This window comes from Aptenodytes forsteri, unplaced genomic scaffold (genome assembly GCF_000699145.1).
Source record: "Aptenodytes forsteri isolate BGI_AS27 unplaced genomic scaffold, ASM69914v1 Scaffold142, whole genome shotgun sequence".
Taxonomy (NCBI): Eukaryota; Metazoa; Chordata; class Aves; order Sphenisciformes; family Spheniscidae; genus Aptenodytes; species Aptenodytes forsteri.
Genome location: NW_008794598.1, coordinates 2540259 through 2557984, shown reverse-complemented (window position 1 = coordinate 2557984; position 17726 = coordinate 2540259). Strand labels below are relative to the sequence as shown.

The following is a 17726-nucleotide window of genomic DNA, read 5'->3' as shown; positions in this document are numbered from 1 at the left end:
AGGGAGGGGAGGCGATGCTGCGCGGGCGCCCGGGGGACCAGATCGCGGGCGGTGAGTGAACCCGGGCACCAAGAGTGGGAGCAAACTCGCAGCTCTGCCCCTTCCATGCTGCCCCAGCGCCGCTGCGCAGGGAGGCGGGTGGAGGAGGAGAGGGAAGGGTTACCCGGCACGGCTGCCTGTTAAAGAGAAATAGCTCCGCTGGCTCTGGAGGATGAGCAGAAGGAGCTATTGCAGATAAGCACCGGCTTGTTGAGGATGTGAGAGCGGGCTCGCTGCTGGCGCAGGAGCCGGAGCGGCCGCCGATGGTCGCCAGCCCCCCGAGCCCCCCGGCAAGCCCCGTGCACGCTCGGCCTCTCGCCTTTGCTGGGTTTCGATGACCATCGGCAGCAGCATGAGCAGCGGGTACTGTAGCTTGGATGAAGACCTCGAGGATTGCTTTTTCACAGCAAAAACCTCTTTCTTCCGGAGCGCGCCCAACAAGGTCCCTGCCAAGGTAACAGCTTAAAAACTAGTGAGAAGGGCTGTGCTGGGCAGGAGGTGGGGGGGTTTGCTGGCGAGGGGAGATGTCCGTGTTCCTGCACGTTTGGCTGCAGGTGCTGCCAGAATTAGCTTGCAGCTGGAGTCAGGGCAGAGCTGCTGGCGGGGAGGAGGGCTCTATCTGCCTCTTGCAGGCTCCCCGCTCCCATGCAGGGGGTCTGCGCTGCTGCGGATTTTTCTCAGCCATGTCTCAGCCTTTTGCATGCCGGGTTGGCCCCTTCCCGGGGGATCCATGGTGGAGGAGCCGACTCCATATGTGTTTTTTCAGCTTTAGGGGGGCAGGCAGCAACCCTGCCAGCTGTCATCCATGGGTCAGGCGCTCGGCCAGGGACCTGTGGTTTGGCCGTGCAAAATATGCACCATTGGTGAAAATTGCACCTGTGAGGTGGGTAGGGAGGTGGGAAAGTTACAGGACTAAATTAATCTGTGAACTTATTAACGCAGTGATGAATCTGGTCCTTTTCTGGGCTCTTGGGTGCATGTGTACCTGCCTTGGAGAAGGAGAGAGCGCTTGGCTGGGCACTGTTTCCCCCCAGGATGAGATTTCTGTATCAGTAACACTGACAAGGCTGCTTCGTGTTTTCGGTGGGTAGGGAGGTGGGAAAGTTACAGGACTAAATTAATCTGTGAACTTATTAACGCAGTGATGAATCTGGTCCTTTTCTGGGCTCTTGGGTGCATGTGTACCTGCCTTGGAGAAGGAGAGAGCGCTTGGCTGGGCACTGTTTCCCCCCAGGATGAGATTTCTGTATCAGTAACACTGACAAGGCTGCTTCGTGTTTTCTAAGTGTTTATTAAAAAAAAAAAAAAAAAAAAAATCCATCCGCGTCATAAACTTTGGGGCCCCAACCAGAACTGAGCATAAAAGGAGAAGGCGAGAAGGCGCTGCTGCGGAAGTGGGGGTTTCGCTCAGGAACAAGAGCCCTGCGGGGCCCAGAGATGAGATCTGGCCCGGGGAGCAGCTTTTTCACTTAGAAATTCCCCTGTAAACCATCAGCGCTGACGCGCTCCCGTTCGGGCTCTGCTATATTTGCACACCCGAGGCTGCTGAGCTGCAATCCTCAGCAGGTGCTTTGGGGTTCAGCTTTCTGCAGTACGGGATACAGAGGTTTCTCCCGGCGACCTGGACTGTTCTCCTTGGGGGTGGGGTTGCTCTGGGGGAGAGTTTCAATCAACTGACGATTTTATTTTAATTTCTTTGAAGAAATGCTCCCTCGGGTTTAAGATGGGATATTCCCTGTTAGCCAGCAGCTCCCTCTCGCTATGATTAACCGACACGTACTGCTGGTTTTTAAATGTCATTTGATGATTCATTTGTGTAGGAGATGTAAAAGACCATGGTGTTAGTGCAATAGGCGCTGCACCCTGCACCGGTTTAACGCTGTTCTTTTTGAGCCAGGGCACTGCAGATCCTCGGCTACCTTTCGAAATCAGCCTGATCACGTTCGTGCTCAGGAGCTCTCCCTCGCAGAGGAGTTGGGGGCTGCTGCAGCCCCTTTTTGCCCGGCTCCTCGCCTGGATGCAGCCAGTGTGGGCGGCAGACCTTGCGGCTGCTGGAGAAGATGGAGCCTTTCGGGGGTTTGGTGTTACGGGGAGGAAATGGTTCCTGTGCATGAAAAAAACCAAAAAAAAAACCCCCCCCACACAAAATTTGCTGCTCAAGTAAATTATGTTGCATAATGGGTCTGTGTGCAGAGGTGGGTTGTCACATTTCTCCGGCTGGGGGTGGAAACCATCCTCAGGGCTTGGTGGGAGAAGGTTTTTGGGGGTTCATGGCATGCTAGGGGGTTGGTGGTGGTGCAGGTCCTGCAGGAGCGTGAGGCTGGACCTCAGCTCTGGATGGAGCTGGCCCTGGAGTGTGGTGGGGAGGAGGAGGAGGTGGTGGTCTGGTGAGGCCAGGCTGGACGGTGGGTGGAGGGCGGCGAGAAGAGCGTGTGCCTGGGGAGCAGCCGGCAAAGCAGAGGGACAGGCGCAGCCCCAAGGAGGACATCTCCCTTGCGTTTTGTTTCACTCCCTGTCCCTGCTTTTTCACTTGGTGTCTTACTCTCTTGAGCGATGTTATTGAATGTGGAACGTTTCCATTACCGCAAGAGCTGCGTGCGGCAGCAGCATTGCTTTTCACCACCAAGTATGGTACCTGCTCCTGGCCACGGGCAGAAAACATCAGCTTGGACCCAAAAGTGAGTTAACCTGCTGGGTGTGTTTGGGAACGGCAATGTTTGTCCATCCTTAGATGCCCAGGAATGATTCCCGAGCCCAGGATGCACAGTGTGGTCAGCGCTGCAGCAACAGCAGCCACCGGCCCGTGGGTATGCTCTGCGCTAGGCAGGAATAAGCTAAATACCGATAACTTCGGGAGGCGTGTCTTAAAAGACCTAGGAAACAATCTCTGTAGAGGAAATGTGTTGTATGTGGGGTAGGAGGAGACAGACAGGCCTCCCACCATTTAAAAAAATAAAGAGTGGAATTTGATCACTGTGATTAGAGAAACGATTTTTCTGATTGAAATAACTGTATTAGTCTGAAGAATCTCTTTCTAGGAATTTTGTAATTCCTTTTTATTTTCAAAACCGTCAGCGCACTCACTCTTCATTAGCAAAGAACTGTTTTAGATCTCAGATGTGACCTCATCCCCGGAGATCTATTACTTGGCATTTTCGTGACTCCTCAGCTGAATGGCTTCAGTGGCTTCTGCCTGAAGCGTGATTGCTTAAAACTCTGCAGAATTGCTCTTCGAGTCCTGCATCAGTGGCTGCCAGGAGAGCCGGCTTAGAGGAGAAAGGGGCAAGTTTCTGACCAAGAATAGAAAACACAGGAGGGACAGAACGCAGTTTCACCCGGGACAGGATCCAGAGGTGGGATCCAGGGGTGGGGGCGATGGGGCCAGTTCCCGGGTAGGGGTCCCTGAATGATGTGAGCTGGGGTAACCCAGCAGGCAAAAGCCTTCTCTGCTGAAGAAGAGGGAAGCCGTGCCATCTGGGGGTGTTTGCGGTGGGATGCACGGGCGGTGTTGCTCTGCTACCAGGTGCCGGCAGCTCCGGGGCTCGGAGCAGAGACCACCCTGGGGAGGGGGGGGTGCTGTGCGGGAGGAGGCTCTGGAGGGGGTGGCCGGCGGGGAGTTACATGAACTTGGGCAAGAGTCAGAGGACACCACAGTGGTGGGTTTGGCTCCGTGTCTGTTTTCTCCCTCTCTTTGAGCCCTCCATGGCGGCAGCACGCGGTGGTGCCTGCGATGGGGGCTGCATCGCTGGAGGTGCTCGAAACACAAGCAGGGGCTGGATGAGGTGATCTCCAAGATCCCGTCCAGCCTTGGAGAAACCCCGTAGTCCCAGAATTGGCTGGCCATTGGGTGCAGCATCTGTGCTGGTTCGTGGGTTGCAGGTATGTTGCCTGTGCTGGGTGGGCGAAGGGGACATCGCTCCGCCTGGTGCAGCGCATGGTGCAATGCAGAAGGAGCCAGAGCCAAGGGACCAGTGCAGGGTCCTGTCCTTGGCCCGTTGTCTCTGCCCTCCAAAGGACTGTTGGAGCACGGAGTGATTTCCAGAGGGGGGCAGGTCTGCAGGGGGCCTGGCGCAGCCTGGGGTGCAGGAGTGGCCCTGGGGCACCTCTCCTGGGGGAAAGGGGCTTCTCCTGGCCCTGCGAGGCTGCGATCAGTTCCCAAATGTCTGCTCCTGTTGATCAGTGGATCCCTCTGATCCACCCAGTCTCCCTGATCCAGGCCGGGGTCTCGCCAGGCTGGTCTCTGTGCACACAGGCAGTGGGGTGGTCAGGCATCTGTGGGGTCTCGTCCAGCCCAGACCCCCCTGAGATGGAGCTCCCTGGGAGGAGCTGCTCAGCTCTTGCTGCTGAGCAGGGATGTGGCAGGAAAAATGGTTTCTAAGTGAAATCTCCATGGCAATCAAAACACCGAGCCCATCTTCACTTGCCTCTAACCTCTCTGAAATGCAGCAACAATCCTTCTCCTCTTCTCTAGAGATGCACTGCTCTCCTATCTTTTGCCTTTTCCTCTGAACCCCAAAGTAAACTGCAGCATCTCATTTGAACTTCTCAAAAGGAGTGAAATATGTATTTATTTTTTTTTTTCCAAATCTGTTGTATGATTCTTCCCCCCACCCATCCGTGCTTGAGCAGTCGATCCTTTCCCCATATAGTGCTGTGAACCATGGGAGTGTGCGGTGAAGGGGGAGGCGCTGGGTGCTTTGCAGCGATGGAGAGCTGTGCAAGAGCAGAGGTGTCCCCGCGCTCTGGTGACTGTGATCAGGCTGTGCGGTGCTGCCCTGGCCCCACGGCCCCCCACCTGTCACTGCTCCCTGCTGCAGCTGGATTTACAGTTCTGAGCTGCCGGTTCTCATGTTTCTGGCTCAAATTTGAAATGTTCACGTTTCTCTCCAGTCCTCTGTGCTGTGGTGTGATGGTGGTCCCAGGGCGTGAGCTGGTGATGCTCCTCTGAACCACAGCTCCCTGGCCAGCAGTGCTCGGACACACTTCTCCAGGCTTTGTTTTCTGATGTTTTAAGACAAATCTTTCCTTAATAAGCGGAAGAATTGAGGATTGATGCCCTGAGGTGTAAAATCCCTTCAGAAGGCATCTTCAAAATACTCTTGCAATCTGAACATGGGAGCCTAAGGGAGAGCTTGGGCTACATTTTTGGGAATGCAAATTGTCACAGCATTGCTGATGTAAATGGTGATGGACCTGCGCCCAAGGACACCAGGGGGGACTTGGCCGCTCCTGCCTCTAGATAAGATGGTCATTGCCAAGAATGTGGTGATGTTGGGCCAACATCCATCTCCACCGGTCTGCTATTCAAGTTCATTAACTAAAAAGCTGGTGAGGAAAATTGGCTGGGAGTGAGGGGGCAGGGAGAGCATCTCTGAGGCTGGTTTGTGGCTGCGGGGAGGCGGCCCTTGCTCCAAGGAGTGTCCTGTGGAAGTGCACGCTCAGCCTTTCTACCTACAGTGCCTTTCCATGTCTGGTTTTATGGCTAGCAAAGCCATGGTTCATGAGCTGCCGGTCTTCCACCTCTTGAGCTGTGCATCCAAGCCGTAACCATGTGCCGGCTCCTTGGTGCCGACTGGGGCTGCAGTGGGACGGGGAGCCGTGGGTGGAGGGCACCATCCCCTCTGCACTGCTGCAGCGGCATCGGAAAGCTCCCGGGTCCTGCCTAGAGCTGTTAGTCGCCAACACAGAGGTCTGGCGTGGTGCAGAGCCGCTGCCTTTGCTTGCTTTAAAAAGGTTTTTAAGTTGGGGGTTGACTTCTGCAAGGTGAGAGGCTGTAGGAAGGATGCTTGTCAGCTGGACATGGAGCGTGTCTCTCCTGGCATCCCTGCAAACGGATAAACAGCAAAAATCTGTCACAGAGGCTTCGTTGTTGCCTTTCTTGGGTTAGAATCACTCTTTTGGGAGTATATCGCCATAATCATGATGGCCCATGGGTTTTTTACCTCCCCTGTAATAGCCTGTCACAAGCTCATGGCTCATTAGATGAGTGGTAGATTGCAAAGAGGAGGCCGGTGTGGCTAACTCGCTGGGACCGCGGCTGCCCCAGCCCCCGGCAAAGGGCATTGTACGTTGTGGCCGCCTGCCTCTTCCCCGGGCACTTGTTCTGGGCAGCTTTTATCCTGCCGAGCATTAGCCCAAGTGCCAGATGAGGCTCAAGTCCTTTCTTACAATTGATGTTTCTTACAATTGAGAAATAATGTAGGTTATGGAAGGGGAGCCCGTTTGCCGCAGGCTGTGATGGGCAGGGGGAGGACACGGGCAGGTTCACCTCTCTGTGCTGCTATGGGTGCCCCAGGCCACCGTGGCCGGGCTCTGTGCAGCCCGTGGGTGCCTACGTCTCGCTGCAAGCCACAACTGTCTGCAAGTTATTTTATGGCAGTTTCATAGGGGATGGTAAGCCTCTCACCTCCTGAATTTAAATGATGCCAGCGAGCTGGCAGTGGTGGTTAAACTCTGGCATCCGTGGCCATGCAATGTTCTGCGTCAGGTTTTTAACAGGGTGGGAGTGGAAGCACCCTGGCAGCTCCAGTCTCGCCATCGCTTTCCTTCCAGTTGCGCGTGAGGGTGGAGGGATGGAGGCGATGAGAGCGTGCTGGTTTTGCAGGCTGGCACACGGACCTCATGGTGTGCTGCCACACGGCCAGGCCATCCCCGAGGGTGGCTGACGCCGCTCTTTTCTGGTTTCCAGCCATGAGAGCCGCGGGTCTCGCAGTGACTGTCAGGGTTAGGCACAGGCAGAGTTACCGAGCTGCTGTTTTGTTAACAGCTTGTTTCATCCTGTCCCGGTACAACAGGAAATGTGGCAACGGTTTATGGTTAATAGCTTCTGTTTTTCTTCCTTCAGCCAGAATTGCATATTCTGCACCAGAAACTTTGCAAAACCGGAGGTCCGGGTAGATTTGTGAAGAGCAAGAAGTAGCTGATCTAATTGTACCTGACGGAGGGAGCAGCACGTCTCTTCCCAGGGCACCCCCCGCTGTGGTGCTGGTGCTGCTGGGCTGGTTCGGGTCCTGCTCGCAGGCGGGTTTTGGTCTGTAAAGCAGAAAAGCAGAGTCTACGACCGTGGGGTGTGCAGGGGGTTGGGGATGGTATGGTCGCCGCTGCTGGGGGCTTGCGGCATAGCTCTGCCTGAGCACCACTGCCATGAACAGTAAGAAGAGGTGAAGGGGTGAGCCCTTGGTGCCCCAGTGCCCTTTATGGTCCCGCAGGGCTCCCCGGCCCTAAATAGCTGCCGGAGCTGGGACGGCACCGTGCTGGGTCCTGCGGGACAGCCGGCTCGAGTGTGCGTTAGCTCTGCTCCAGTGGCCTCGCCGCTCAGCCATGGGTGCAGCGTGTCCCTTGGGTTTTATCTGGGTGCTGTCGTGTGTGCTGTGCTCATCAGCCCCATGGTGGGATTGCTGCATAGAAAGAGATTATTAAAACTTTCTTTCCCTTGGGTCTGAGGGTGTAGGAGGAAGGTGAGCTGGCGGAGGCTGGTACAGAGGATTGCTCCTGTGCCTGTCCCTGGGGTGGAAGTGAAGAGCTTTTTTGCAGTGCTGGCAGTGTTTTGTTGCAGTATTGGTCCAGCTGACTCTCATAACACGTTGCAGTTTTCCTTTTAAAATCAAAGCGGTTGTAAGAACTGGCCTAGCTACGTTTCAAGCCTACTTAGACGTTAGCACTGTGGAAGTGGTAACTTCTGGTTTGGTTTTTGCACCACAACTGATGTGTAAGGGATGAGGGGCTTGGGAGTCCCATGCTGCTTTATGCCATACACACAACCTGCTGTTTCGGAGACGCAGCCAGGAGCCCCGTGCAAGGTCGCTGGTTTTGTTTTCCAGTGCAGGTCGGTTGCTCTCTGCACACCTTAAATTGTGCTGCAGTGGAAACAGTTAAACCATCTGTCACTGACACTGGGAGCTTAATAAAAGCAAATTAATTCCACACCGGGTGCAAGATGACTTATAAAATAACCCTAAGAGAACATAATATGGCTGGTAAAACCTGTATTTGTCAAATTGTCGTAATGCAGGGTTTCTTTTTCAATTACAGTTGCACATGGAAGGGGAGAGAACAACTTGTTACCCATAGCTGTGGCCGCACCATCATGTAAATTGTCAGAGTTGTGATGGCCAAGGGTTGGAATCCCATTTCCTTGGGGCAGTCCTGACATCAGGGTGTTGACTCTTCCAGCCGCAGATGAAGGCTCGGCGTGGCGGAGGTGCTGAGCTGCTCTCGGGGTTTGGCCACGCTGGCTAAGCGGCGGGTGCAGGTGCCGGTGTGCTCCTGTGTGCCGTGGGATCCTGGGGTCTGTGGATGCTTTAGCTTATGTTTGGGTTAGTCAAAACAAATAGAAGTGGTAAATAAATAAATTATGGGCAGCGTTTCTTTCCTAATATGTTTGCCCAGACCAGGGTCTGAGCGTCAAGAAGCTGCAGGTTGGGCAGAGGAAGGCAGTGATTTGGGAAAACCTTTGTGCAGGTGGGAGCTGAGCTGCCTCCTGCCTTCTCCAGCGCTGCCGGGGCAGGAGCAGCAGGCAAGAGGGGCAAAACGGCCCTCCTGCCAGAGCAGAGTATCCCAGCCGCTGTCCGATTCCAGCTCCTGGGAGCAAGATTCAATCTCCACCAGCAGCAGCAGGGCAGCTTTGTGTGCCTCAGCAGGGTCATGCTGCCGTGGAAGCATTGTGGAGGCTGCTCAGCAGAGCTCTGCAGCGCAGCACCCTGTGCCCGACTGGAGGAGTACGAGCATTTTGCGAGGATCAGGGTGCGCTGGGGGAGTCGGGGGGCTGAGCGAGCCGAGGGACCAGCAGGCACGGCTGATCCATGCAGACACACGCGTGGGGGAAGGCAGGGTGCTGGAGGCTGGGCAGGGGTTTGTTGATGGAGTTGTGCAGGGACACGGTGCGAGACCTGTGACGTGGTGCCACCAGCACCGTGTCCCTGAGCCAGGCTTCCCGCTCCTGCTGCGAGTGATTTAGGTTCCCTGGAGCATGAAGCAATTAGCGTCTGCCGTGTGCCTGCTGCGGAACCCCGGGGACCGGCACCGCTCCAGGCTGCTGCGGTCCTGGGTGCACCGTGCGTCCTCCATGGAAACCGGGCAGCATCAGCGCGCGAGCTGCCCAGAAAGCTTTTAATTGCTGGCACGCGCTGTTTTCCTCAGCTGGAAACATCACAAGAAGGGAGGGACTTGCCCCGCTGGAGAGAAGCAAATTGCAGTGACGGGGACAGACTGAGCCGCTCTGTTTGCTTTTGCCGTGCGTGTCTGGATGGATGCTGGTCTGCACGGGGTTGTGTTTGTGCCACGGATGAAGTGTAGCATACACGCGCAGCCTGCCTTACCACTGCAGCTGTGCCGTGCAGCTACAAGTCTCTTTGCACGCAGGAGGGGACGGTCCCGGGGGTCTCCTGGTGCTCGCTCGCTGTGTGACTGGGGTGGGGGCTGGCCCTGGTGGGTGGCAGCATGGCTGTGCCTGTCTCCAGCGCTGTGAAACGGGTAACGTGAGGAAGTGGAGTGCACATCTTCCGTTAACTTAAAGGGAAGTTTTTTGTTGTTGTTCATTTTTTTTTTTTTCTTTTCCCCAGCGCTACTTTTGAAAATTTCTACCCTTGGCATTGTTTTTAAAGACTCCCACACCAGCCCAGCACCTGTGTGCGGCCACGTAAGACCTATTGCAGTCACTAGATTGCAGTGAAGCGTGTGCCTAAGGACTTTGACAAATTGTGGAGTTGAAATTGCCATTATGATAAGTGGATGTTTATGTGCAAGTCTTAAATACCCCAGGAAAGCTTTGCTTTTGTTTTCTTACGGCACTGAACAAGGAGTCTGTAATACAATGTCAGTGTTCCTCCACTGGGTCACTGCTCCAGATCTGCATTTCGAGAGGTCTCGTACTGTTTGCCTGTCTCAAGCAGAAATTGTGACCTCTCACTTGGGAATCGCTTGAATGAATTCGGGGCTCTCCGAGTCCCAGGACTTGTAGCCGTCTTGCCAGATTGCAACCAGGATTTCAGTTTGTCCTGTGCTTGATTCTCCTCCTAAAAGAAATACATGGGTAGCCTGGGGTGATACTGGCTTATTTACAGCTTGCTGCATCCTGGTCTCATGCGCTGTGGGGCTGCCTGGGAAGAGACAGGCTTTGCTCCCAAAGTTGCTTTTTATTCCTTTTTTTTCCTTTTTGGAGGTTACAGGTTTTGTTCTGTACCGGCCTTGATAGCACATCCCTTCACGCTTTCTGCTCTCCGCTAATGCTAACTTCTGAGCAAGCCCACATAAAATATGGGAGCGCTGCTTGCAGTTTCAGGCAGCGCTGGCGAAATGTATTCACAGCCTGTCTCCGGGGAAGGTGGTGAGTTATGGAAAGGCAGCAGAGCGCTGCGCTGTGAAATACGGCCCACTGAGCGTAGTCCAAGACACACGCAGGCGTGTTTGCAGCAGGTCCGGATTTTGGGATGCTGAAGGCTGTGCTTTAGAGGAGACCTGCTCTCCTGGCTGGCTGGAAAGCCCCTCTGCTGAAGGGCTTTGGGTAACCCTGGCTAAAGCGGTGTCAAACCTTGAAGCACAAGATGAGCCTCGTGTAGGGAGTTTCCAATGGTCTTGTGGCAATAAAGTCATCGAGGCTTCTTGAATGCTGCTGTTGGACCCACGTCCCGCTGCCGGCGAGGCAAGCGGCTGAAGAAGCTGGTGAAGAGCTCCAGTGATCGTGCAAAGAAATGAACAGCGCGTATTGCTGCAGGCTGTAATTCTTGCTGCTGGTTTGCATCTGGCACCATGGTTTGGCGTGATTGGCGTCCCTGGGCTGGAGACGTGCTCAGGGCAGGAGTTCAGCTGCGGTACCTCGCAGGGAATGCTGCTCGGTCGTGTGTCCTCACAAGCTGCCCACAGAGACCCACGGTGCAGTCAGCGCAGTCCTGTCCTTGCAGCAGGTTATTTCCCACGAGGAGACCCAAAGGTGGCTGCTGGGCTTTACCGTGCAGCCAGGGAACTCCTGGGTTAGTTTAGCTCCCTGTATTTCAGGTTTTTAATAGATTTTCTTAGCCCACGTGTGAATTTGAATTTACTTCAGGGTCACACAAGTCCTTGCTTCCATCTCGCTATTACAGGAGCCATTAACTCTGCAACAGACTGCTCCAGATGGATGCTGAAGGTGGGTGGGTGCTTTTGTTCTGAGTACATGCTTTGGGCTTGGTGTTGCCGTCCCAGGGGATGGAGATGGGATGCAGGGGGTGTCCCCCAGAAGCACTTGCTGCCTCTCTGGCCGTGGCTTGGTAGCTTTAGCTTTGTGTTCTGGGTTTCTCTCCCCTCCTTACCCCCCCTGCATTGTGCAGGCAAAGCACCAGCACCCAGGGACAGCCCCAGGAGCCTCGAGGGGCTCTGCAGCTGCCGAGGCTGCACTTGAACTCCTAGGGTGCGAACATACAAAATCCCTGCCTGTATGTGCTGGCGCATCCTTTCCTGCCTTCCAGCAGGTTTTTGGAAAAGAGCTTGCTGGTTCTTGTGTTCCCGCAGTGCCTGAGCGTGCCTGGGCTCTGCCGTCACGCTGGGCGCGATGGTGGAGGATCGCATCCTGACATTTCGTTTCCAGGGTGTCCGTGGGCCTTCGCAGCCTGTGCCGCGGTACTTGGGCAGATGGGAGGTGGGAGCGTGGCTCAGGCTCTCGCTCGAGGCTGCTACAAACCTTCGTGACTGCAGAAAACCATCTGCAACTGCATGTTCCCGGTGCCTCGTCACGGCCTCCCTCCTGGCTCCCCCAACACTGTTCTTGCTCTCTCCCCGTCTTGCGTGTCCTTGGAGAAAGGTGGCCGGCGTCCCGTGAGCCTTGCTTGCCTGCCTTCGGGGCTGGGAGCGGGGAGGCTGGGTGGCCAGAGATGCCTCCCTGGGGCCGGGCAGGAGCAGTGGGGAGCAGGGGCAGGCAGGGCTCGACGGTGGTTTGCATGCTTTCCTCCAGCGTACCCCAGAGATGCATGCTCTGGCCCTCTTCTGTAGAAAGCACCTTACTTTTCCCCTTTTAGATGGCCTCTAATGGGCACCGTGGTCCTGCTCCCCTCTAGTGCAGGTCTTGCAGCTGCTCCGACCCCATGGCAGCATCCTCCTGGCCTGGACTCTGCCCCCCCCATCCCGAGTTAGCTCAGCCTGTGCTGCTGGCAGCACCGGGCTCTGCTCCGGCACTTTGTCCAAACTCACTCATTGCCTTTCTGCTTAAACGCTCTAAACCCTGGGTTGCATTTGGGAAGCTCCCACGAGCTGCCTCTCCACAACGGGATCGTGTTTTCCCATTATTCATTAGCGACATTTCCGTGCACAACCTGCAGGTAAAGCCCACCTACGTGCCGAATCTGTCGCTTTGCCTCCCAAGAGGAAATTCTCCAAAACCTGGGCGAGCAGCAGCAGCCGTCGTCCTCCCGGCAAGCCCACGCGCGGGCAGACGCCGAATGGTTTCTGACATGGGCTGGGATGCCTTGACTGGGTTTGCAGTGACTTGATTTATTAGTCACGCAGCCGGCTTGCTGCTTGTGTGATTTTTACTGCTCTGAGCTACAATTTCCAAAGCTAAGGAGGAGTAATCCAGCAGAGATTTAACTGCAGGTTCTGCCTGGGTGAATCTGCTGGAAGCTTGTTGAGGAGCACCCCAGGTTTTTAAGGGGGTGCCTGGCTTGGGTAGGCAGAGCCATGAATACTGGAAATAGGATGTGATTTTTCAACTGCATTGCAAGAAGCAAAGAAATGCTCAGCAGGTGCAGGTGGCTTTTTTTGAAAGCGGGCTTTAGAGCTTTAGAGGCTGGATTCTTTGCCCTGGTTTGTACTGGGATGTCTTTACTGCTCTGTGTCTCAGTGTCCCGCTAACCGGTGGGTTTTGTGTTACCCTCCACTGCCTGTTACTGGTGTACAGAGGTGGTTTGGGGCAGGGACGTGGCATCCTGTACATTTAGCCTCTTGGCCGTAGGAACCATCTCCACCTGCGCCATCGCTGTTAGCGTGAGCTCAGGATCCGTGCACCAAGCAAAAGCAGAGCTGAACAGATGCGGTGTTACCCAATATATAAAACAGCTAAAGCCTGTCTCTTCTGATTTCAGAATGTAACACAAACAGTAGAAGAAGAAAAACCCGAGCCTCCGACCATCCAGGAGATCAAACAGAAAATTGAAAAATACAATGCAAAAGTTACAAACTGCCTGTTGATGAAGCTGGTATGTATCGGGCTCTATTTAGGTAATACGCAAAGACCGATGCTAGTTCCTCTGGGCTGTGAACTGAGCCAGGCTGTAGGAAGGCATCTCCAAGGCAAGAGGGCTTGTGGCTGTTGAGTTGAACTGAGCCAGGCTGTAGGAAGGCATCTTCCAGGCAAGAGGGCTTGTGGCTCTTGAGATGTTCTTGTCTTCCTTACCTGATCTGCTTTTTCTCCTGCTTGGGTTTCCTTAGTGTTAGTCACTGACACTTGAGATAACCCTCCCCTGCCTCCGTCCCTTCTCAGCTGGGAGCACCGGCACAGTACTCGCTGGCCAGCCTGTGCTGTGAGTGACTTGCCACAAATGGATGAGCCCACGTTGCTCTCGCGGGGATGAGTCACGGTAAAACTCGGGCTGCGACGCTGCAGTTCAGCAGCTGTTGCAAAGTGGATTTAGAAAGACGAAGTGTGTTTAGAAACACAAAGCCTTTCTATAGAAGGAGATGCTTTTCTCCTCTGCCACTGCCAAGCTTGTTTAAGCAGAGGTCTAAGAACCACAGTGGATGCCTTATATTTTGAAGCTTTGATTGCAAACTTGCTTATCACCACCTGTAAAGTAAAGCCTTGATGGTGTGTGGTGAGAAGACAAGGAAATCACCTCTTCTACAAACCAGAGTACTGCAAAGGTACAAACTTCACGGCATCTTACAGAGAGGAGGAAAAGCTTCTTAAAGAGTGAAATAATTAAATCGTAGAACTTCTAAGAACAGCAGCTACGTAACTCCCTGGTGCTTGCTAACATCTGAAAATAAACCTGAAATGTATTTAAAATAGTAGATCTTACAACAATTTCCCTTGTGAAGGCTGCACAGTAATTTCTGCTGGAACGGCTCACCCGTTGATTTTTATCAGCCCTTGACTTGCGGAAGTCATTTGGGACACAAATCTTTACTCTTGAGTTACTTTTCTTGAAGCTTAGTGAAAATACAATCTTGAGACTTGATACAGCCTTGGGACTCGACTGGGCTCAGCCGCTGGTGGTGGCCCTTCGGTGGGACCGCAGGCCAGTGCTCCTGGCACCTGAGGTGGATCCCTCGGCTTGTTCCTGCCTGGCACCCGTGGACGGACTGTATGGAGCCAGGCTTTTCTCTTGATTTTTGCATTTTTGCAGAGCTGAGGGTAGGGTAAGGGACCTGTTGTGAGACAGGCTGATCTTGAATGATGATTTATTACATGGAGATGTGAGAATCCCGTAAGCGGGGAACAAAATGTGAGGAATACGGTTGGGAGATCCTGCTGAACACAAGGGGTAGAGACCTTTCCAGAGGCTTCAAACCCTCACTTAATTGCAACTACAAATTACATGTAATGGTTTCCATAACTGACTTGTAGCCGTGTTGGTTTTAAATAAGACAAGATCGCACAGATGCGAGGGAGGGATGAGTCATTACCGAGTGGAAGGAACAGGAGAAAATCAGTAGTGACTAACCCGAAATTACTGGTTACTTTTTACATGATTAATAAGAAACCCTCAAACTCCTAGCAGTACCAAGGGGTGGAAAGTCCTGCAGTCACCCCTGCAGGCTGCAGCACTGTAGACCAGAAAGCCCCTCGTGGTGGGGGGGAAGGACTGGAAAGGCTCCCTGGAGCCTGAACCCCCTCTCCTTTGCTTTAGAACGACGATGGGACATACACAGGTTTCATTAAAGTGCATTTGAAACTGCGCCGCCCCGTGACGGTACCGGCAGGGATCCGGCCGCAGTCCATCTACGATGCCCTCAAGGAGGTGAACCTGGCTGATATGACGGACAAGAGAACCTCCTTCTACTTGCCGCTGGATGCCATCAAGCAGCTCCACATCAGCAGCACGACCACAGTGAGCGAGGTGATCCAGGGGCTCCTGAAGAAGTTCATGGTGGTGGATAATCCTCAGAAGTTTGCACTTTTCAAGGAGATGCGGAAGGATGGGCAAGGTGAGTTCGTGCCCTCGGACCCGCCAGCTTTCCTGCGGCTGATCAGTTTGCCTACTATTTTGTGTGACAGAAACATCGTCAAAGCATTCATCTAGGACTTGGTGGGTGGTGTGGCAGGCAGGCAGTGCCTAAATGTCAGATGAATAAATGGCCTGACCGCCACAAGAGGTGATGCTGCTTAAGCTAATGGGGAATTACTGGTTTTCAGAAGGGGGCTGAAGTCCCCCAAGACCTAACAGAGATCGTTATGGATCTCTGATAGAGAGTCAGCTATTTCCACTATGATCCTGAGCAGCACGAACCGCTTTTACATGCTCCGATTGACCTCCTGAGCTTTCCTCTGCCCTGGCAGCCATGGGCTGACTGTGGATGTCTGCTGTCCCCTTGCAGTGCTCTTCCAGAAGCTCCCTCTCACCGAGTATCCCCTGTACCTCCGGCTGCTGGCGGGCCCCGACACAGATGTGCTCAGTTTTGTGCTGAAGGAAAACGAAACAGGGGAAGTTGAGGTATGTTGGTGACTCTTTCCCTTGGTTTTTACATGAACATTAACAGTGTTGTGGAGCATGTGGCAGCGTTGCAGAGCTGGGAGATGTATGGCACGCAAGCAAGGCTGCTTCCCTCTGATTGGGCTGGGTTTACCATACGAAGGGTGATACCAGCTTTTCTCCAAACTTAAATTATCAGCTCAATGGACTGCTTGTACCTTACTTTTAAAAAAAAAAAAAAAAAAGGATCCTTCATTGCCTCTCAAGTATGTTGATTTTTAAAAAATTTAAACTTGAGCTGTGAAAACGCTGAGGCCGGTTTTGATGGCCAAACCATAATCTGTTTACAGAACCAAGCAACGCCATCCCAGAGTTAATCCTCCTCAATAATTAGATTGGCTAAACACTGTTATAAGTAATCCACTAATTTAAGTAGAAGCCAGGGACACTCGGGTAATAAATTCGCGGTCGGTTTTTGGTGCAGTCATGCTCCCCACCACGATGAAGGCAAACGTTGGGAGCTGCCGCGGGATTCTGCCTCACGTGCCGGGAGCGGCTCCGTGCCGCGGGGTGGTTCAGGACGTGCCGTGCCACCGGAGGAGTTGGACTGCGGTTGGTAAGGACGCCGCAGGAATGCCGGCTTGCCGCGGCAGCGCTGAGCAGACATAAAGCAGTGTTTATTAAGTGATCGCAACCATCAGCCTGCGGCCTGCCTGTTCCTCGCTGTCAGCCTGATGTTGTTGTAGGTGACAGCCGGAGCAGCCAGTCTGCTGGCACCCCGTGCCAAGAGCTTTGCTGAAGCTCGAACAGTTTTGATGGTAACTTTGCAGTGAAGTGAAGAGAACTGGCTCCTGCTGGGCAGCGTTGCCTGCTGGGACCTCGCTCCCCCTTCGTAACGAGAAGTGCGGGTGAATGCTACGTCAATTATTTCCATATGTATTTCAGTTCCTTAGGGAGCTGTGTCACCTCTTGCAGTGGGAGCTTCAACTCACCTGAGTAAAGATAATTTCTATTAAATCTACAGTCTCAGGGGCTCAGGACTGGGATGGCCCTTTATGCTGTAGCCCATTATCCCGTCTCTCTCACAACATGATGCTGTGAGATTAAGCTACCCGGAGATCAGATACGTGTTTAAATGTCTTTTTATTGTTCCTCTTCACAGATTCAGGGGAAAAAAAAAAAAACCCAAACCACAAAAGCAATAAGGTGAATGGTGTGTGCTTACTTTCCCTCTGTTTCTGCAGTGGGACGCATTCTCCATCCCAGAGCTACAGAACTTCTTGATGATACTGGACAAAGAAGAAAAGGACAAAATCCAGCAAGTGCAAAGGAAGTACGAGAAGTTTAAACAGAGACTGCAACAGACCTTGAAAGAAGCCAGAGGCAAGCCTGGATAACTCTTTGGGAGGCGCTGGGCATCAGACTAAGCTAGATACTATTTTTAAAATGAAAAGACACTTCTCAGGACACCTTACAATAGTCACTCTCCCTCTTCATCCTTCCATTAAGGACTGGCTCACAGCACCCATAAAATCAACATACTGCATTTTCTTCTTATCCCAGGACCAGAGCCAGTCAAAGAACGGGAAGCCTGTTTTAAAACTGTGCCCGTCAACAAACCAAACACAGCTGCTGGTTCGCTTTTCAGCTGTACCATCAGATGGAAAAGCTTCATGGAAAATGCTGTGTTAAACCCAACAGGAACATCTACTGGCTAATGTTTTGAGCAGGGTAACACTTGCCGTTCACGCTCCCCCCAGCAACTCGCTTGTTCTTGTTCGGAGGTGCTGCGGCTCATTGCGTGCGCCCACGTGGCCGAGTTCTCATTTCGTAAGTAGAGCACAGGAAGCAGCAGATAAAGCAGAGGAGGTGGTTGCACCAAACCATGTGGCTGTTGCAGCTGCAACCAACACCGGACGGACTTGTTCAGGGTTAAGATAGCCAGGGAAATGTAAAGTTATGACACCCAAGGCAGCTGCAACACCCAAACAGTCTGTTGTAAGTATTATTGAAACTTGGTGATATTAATTCCAAGAAAAGTAATCCATTTTGATTCTCATTAACTTCCAATTTTGAAAACAGATGTGA

General features: G+C 53.3%; 1 protein-coding gene across 1 annotated transcript; it reads left to right on the top strand.

Annotated features, from left to right (window-relative positions):
- Positions 1-373: 373 nt before the first annotated feature.
- RASSF5 (Ras association domain family member 5) lies at positions 374-17035 on the top strand. The gene is made up of 5 exons (XM_009272764.1): positions 374-493; positions 13089-13202; positions 14856-15153; positions 15544-15659; positions 16883-17035. Exons 1-5 carry the CDS (start codon positions 374-376, stop codon positions 17033-17035), a joined length of 801 nt encoding a protein of 266 aa, XP_009271039.1.
- Positions 17036-17726: the final 691 nt, after the last annotated feature.

Bases quoted from the DNA above. Each gene is read 5' to 3' on its own strand.
- RASSF5 (XM_009272764.1), top strand. From the start codon at position 374: ATGACCATCGGCAGCAGCATGAGCAGCGGGTACTGTAGCTTGGATGAA. The intron at 13,203-14,855 runs GTATGTATCGGG...CCTTTGCTTTAG, and splicing joins ACTGCCTGTTGATGAAGCTG to AACGACGATGGGACATACAC. The intron at 15,154-15,543 runs GTGAGTTCGTGC...GTCCCCTTGCAG, and splicing joins GATGCGGAAGGATGGGCAAG to TGCTCTTCCAGAAGCTCCCT.